We start from the raw sequence: 4,582 nt of genomic DNA, 5'->3' as shown, positions 1-4,582 counted from the left end.
GCGTGGGGCGCCAGCTGGAGGCTCATCACACCCACACGACCAATACCCCCACCACAGTCCGCTCCACCATGGGTGCCGGGGAGCCCGGTGAGGCACGGGGCACCCCCACGCCCGTGTACGAGAGCTCAGCCAGCGGCGCCGTGACTGTGACGGCCCTGGAGCCGCTGCTGNAGAAACACACCAGACCACATCCACCGGTACCACCATGTCTGTCGGCGTGGGTACCTTGCTGCCCGTGGAGTCCGGCTTGGAGGCGGCGGCACCGCCTGCCGTCGCCCCTCAGGCTGTCACTTCATTGCTGACTCCTTTCCCGACACAAAGGGTGTGCTCCAACCCTCCCTGTGAGACCCACGAGACGGGCACCACACACACAGCTACCACCGTCACCTCGAACATGAGCTCAAACCAAGGTGAGCGAAAGGCCACCAGCGCGGTGTCGGTGCTCGTGGTGTCCTGGAGCCCAGGGCTCGGAGGCTGAGGGAGGTGGGAACGGAGAGGTTCCCTTAGAGGACAGTACTTCAGTTTCTCGGGGCTTAGGTTCCCAGCAGAGGGTAGGGTCCTCCAGGTGACCGTGTTCCCTGGGGGCAAAACCAGGTAGGGGCCTCCGGGCTCCTGCTGACCTGCCCCCCCACCCCCACAGGTCCCTGCTGACCTCGTGCTTGTCCCCTTTCTGCTTGTTCCCTTCCTGTACAGATCCTCCCCCAGCCGCCAGTGACCAGGGAGACGTGGAGAGCACCCAGGGCGACAGCGTGAACATCACCAGCTCCAGTGCCGTTACGACAGCCGTGTCCTCCACGCTGACGCGGGCTGTGACCACTGTGACACAGTCCACCCCGGTCCCGGGCCCCTCGGTACCGGTAAGAGCCCCAGGAGGATCTATCTCCTTGTGCCTCCTCTCTGCTGCTCAGGGCACCTGCGGCCTGTGCCGTTCCAGACTCGGACACCAGGTGTCGCTCTTGCACCGAGCACGCAGCTGTGCCTTGGCCCTCTTGCAGACCATAAAAGGGCCGCATGGGGCTCAGGAGGGCAGGAGGCGGCGCCCAGGCCTAGCATTTCGCAGATGCTTCTGTTTCCTTCGGCGGTTCCCATAGCTTGTCCTTTGGCTGTAACCTATAAGAGCGACGTGGCGGGAGCCTGGGCACCCCTTTGGCTAGACCATTCTCTCTGAGAATGGGTGAAAATCGGCCAGTAGGTCCCAGTGGTCTCTCTTCTTGCTGCACCCTCCGTCACTCAGTCACCTGCTACCTCTCCCCATTGAATGGGATTGTGCTGGCTCACGGAGAGTCAAGGTCGAGGTCTATAGGGAAAGATGAAGGCTGCCTGGCTCTGGCCACTCTCTCCTCCCCGCTGACGGGGGCTTCTCTCCCTTTCTAGAAGATCTCATCAATGACTGAGGCTACCCCAGGGGCTCTGACCACCGAAGTCCCCATCCCGGCCACGATAACAGTGACCATAGCCAACACAGAAACTTCTGACATGCCCTTCTCTGCTGTTGACATCCTGCAGCCCCCAGAGGAACTCCAGGCCTCACCAGGGCCCCGCCAGCAGCTCCCGCCGCGGCAGCTCCTGCAGCCTGCCTCCGCACCCCTGATGGGGGAGTCCGCCGAGGTCCTGTCAGCCTCCCAGACCCCTGAGCTCCAAGCCGCCGTGGATCTGAGCGGTACAGGGGACCCGTCTTCGGGCCAGGAGCCCACCAGCTCCGCCGTGGTGGCCACGGTGGTGGTCCAGCCGCCCCCGCCCTCGCAGTCGGAAGTAGACCAGCTGTCGCTTCCTCAAGAGCTGATGGCCGAGGCCCAGGCAGGCACCACCACCCTCATGGTGACGGGGCTCACCCCCGAGGAGCTGGCGGTCACTGCTGCTGCTGAAGCTGCCGCCCAGGCTGCAGCCACCGAGGAGGCCCAGGCCCTGGCCATCCAGGCGGTGCTCCAGGCTGCACAGCAGGCCGTCATGGGTAGGTGCTCGGGGGGGGACGGCTCACCACTCCGTCTTCAGTTGAGGCCAGACGGGAGCCCTGAGGGGGAGATGGGCCCCTCCAAAGGAGCAAAGACACAGGGTTCTAGAGCCTGCCTGCCGACAGCCCCAGCCGGATGGCTGCACTGGTGGGCAGACTGGGGAGAGGAGGCTCAGTCCTGAGCAGCGCGGCCTGAGTCCGACGTGACGAGAGACCAGCACGGTGGGGGAGGCTGTGCCGAGCACCCAGAAAGTGGGCAGAGCCCCTTGGGCCACGGAAGGCCCGGGAACAAGGTCCACAGGCCTGCGGCCATCAGACCTACCCCACAGGGGACTTGAGGCGAGGAGGGCAGCGAGCGGCAGCGGGAAGCCCGGTCATGGGCTCTCCTGGCCGGCACCCTTCTTGAGTGGCGTTTCTCTTTCCGTCCCGGAGCAGGCACCGGGGAACCCATGGACACGTCTGAGGCGGCGGCGGCCGTGACGCAGGCCGAGCTGGGCCACCTGGCAGCTGAGGGCCAGGAGGGCCAGGCCACCACCATCCCCATCGTGCTGACGCAGCAGGAGCTGGCCGCGCTGGTACAGCAGCAGCAGCAGCTGCAGGAGGCGCAGNCCTGCCCGCTGACGTTTTCTTTCCTCGCAGGCCTGGCTCCATCCAACACGTTTGTGGCCCCCCAGCCGGTTGTGGTCGCCAGCCCCGCAAAACTGCAGGCGGCGGCTACCCTGACCGAAGTGGCCAATGGCATTGAGTCCCTGGGCGTGGTGAGTCTTGGACGATGGGGCTTCAGGGGGTGTGGCCTCTGGGCCCCAGAGGCTGCAGATGTGAGCTCTCCTCCTCCTCCTCCCACAGAAGCCAGACTTACCGCCCCCACCCAGCAAGGTTCCAGCAAAGAAGGAGAACCAGTGGTTTGATGTGGGCGTCATTAAGGGCACCAACGTAATGGTGACACACTATTTCCTGCCACCAGACGATGCTGTGCCGTCCGACGTAAGTTTTCCTGGGAGCCGATGCTGTCAGCGGGGTGGATCCTGGCTGTGAGGCAGGTGCTGAGGCTCAGAGGAGCCTCTGAAGCTCCCCAGGGCTGCTCTCCAGCTTGGGGCTGGCCCTGAGGACAGCCAGGTCCAGAGCCTTCTGTGCACACACTTTTCCTACGTTCCTCGAAGCCACAGAGGAGCGCAGGCTCGGCTGCCTCCTGCCACCGCCACTGCCACCTGTCACTTCCTGCCCCCCCCCAGTCTCCTTCCACCACGCGGGTCCGCGTCATTCCCAAGACAGGACACACTCCGCTGCCAGCCCCAGAGCCCCGCCCTAGAACTGCAGGCTCGACGGTGGGGTTTACGTGCCTCTCTTCTCTCTTTCTCCCTGCTCTTCCGGCCGCTTTCCACAGGATGACTCGGGTGCCGTCCCCGACTACAGCCAGCTGAAGAAACAGGAGCTGCAGCCGGGCACCGCCTACAAGTTCCGTGTCGCTGGGGTCAACGCCTGTGGCCGGGGGCCGTTCAGCGAGATCTCAGCCTTCAAGACGTGCCTGCCTGGTTTCCCAGGGGCCCCCTGCGCCATTAAAATCAGCAAAGTGAGTCTGGCCGCGGGGCGGCCCTACCCCCGGCATGTCCCCTGCTGGCCTGCAACAGGGTGTTCCCTTCTGTGCCGGGCCACAAGGGGGTGACTCAGCAGGGGCCCCAAGATGTGGGCAGTCTGCCAGGTCTGGGGTGCGGCTTCTGCTCCTGGCCGTCGCCAGTTGCTCGGATGACGGGCAAATTCCTTCCTTCCCCCCGTCATTCTCGCTTCACACGGCAGCTTGTGTTCAGTGTGGATCTGTCCCGTGCCGCGTTCGGTGTGGTTTGTGTGTTTTTTTTAACCTAATCCTTCAACGTCGTGAGTTCTGGGATCTGATGAGGAAACTGAGGCACCAAGAGGCTCAGTGCCAAGTCGCACGTTAGGTGGCAGAGCAGGTGGACGAAAGCTGTGTCTTCAGTCCCCGTTCGTTTTATTTTGTCCTCGCGTCAGGCTGCTCTCCGAGTTGTGGCAGGCGAGGCCGTGTCCTCCGAGCTCCTCGCGTCTATTGCTAGATAGCTCTGTTCTGTCAGGAAGAGAGGGGAAGTACGAGCAATGAGTTCTGGAAGCTGTGAAGTGTTCCCACTGCTCTGTTCCCGGATGGGCAGAGTGAGAGGAAATCATAAAAGCCAAAGACCGCACGTCTTGACCTCTGCCCCCTGGCTTCTAGAGTCCAGATGGTGCTCACCTCACCTGGGAGCCGCCGTCCGTAACCTCCGGCAAGATCATCGAGTACTCTGTGTACCTGGCCATCCAGAGCTCGCAGGCCGGCGGCGAGCCGAAGAGCTCCACCCCTGCACAGCTGGCCTTCATGCGGGTGTACTGCGGGCCCAGCCCGTCCTGCCTGGTGCAGTCCTCCAGCCTNGCATCTGTGGGTTTGCAGGAAGCTCTCCTGGGCTGTTGGAGGTGGGGCAGGGGCTGCAAGAACTCGAAGTAGGAGGCCCGGAGGGGGAGGCCTGAGCCCGGACGGCAGGGTGGGGCGGGGAGGCCCCAGTTCTCGTGAGGCTGATGAGGGAGGACAGGCAGGGGTCCTGTCTCTGGGCTCGAGCCCAGGGCCAGGGCGGGGGGCGGGGGGTGCAC

General features: G+C 64.1%; 1 protein-coding gene across 1 annotated transcript in view; it reads left to right on the top strand.

The window, feature by feature from the left end:
- The window catches only part of HCFC1 (host cell factor C1), a gene marked incomplete at its 5' end in the record, with an annotated part of 21,795 nt that overhangs the window by 15,979 nt on the left and 1,234 nt on the right, over positions 1–4,582 (top strand). Inside the window, 8 exon segments of the mRNA XM_077769610.1 lie at positions 9–170; positions 173–410; positions 694–857; positions 1,375–1,951; positions 2,384–2,709; positions 2,798–2,935; positions 3,336–3,521; positions 4,173–4,408. Coding sequence (XP_077625736.1) covers positions 9–170; positions 173–410; positions 694–857; positions 1,375–1,951; positions 2,384–2,709; positions 2,798–2,935; positions 3,336–3,521; positions 4,173–4,408 — 2,027 coding nt within the window.

Source organism: Crocuta crocuta, unplaced genomic scaffold, assembly GCF_008692635.1.
Source record: "Crocuta crocuta isolate KB4526 unplaced genomic scaffold, BGI_CrCroc_1.0 scaffold978, whole genome shotgun sequence".
Classification (NCBI taxonomy): domain Eukaryota; kingdom Metazoa; phylum Chordata; class Mammalia; order Carnivora; family Hyaenidae; genus Crocuta; species Crocuta crocuta.
Note: the sequence above shows the minus strand (reverse complement) of the source record. Positions and strands in the feature narration are given on the sequence as shown.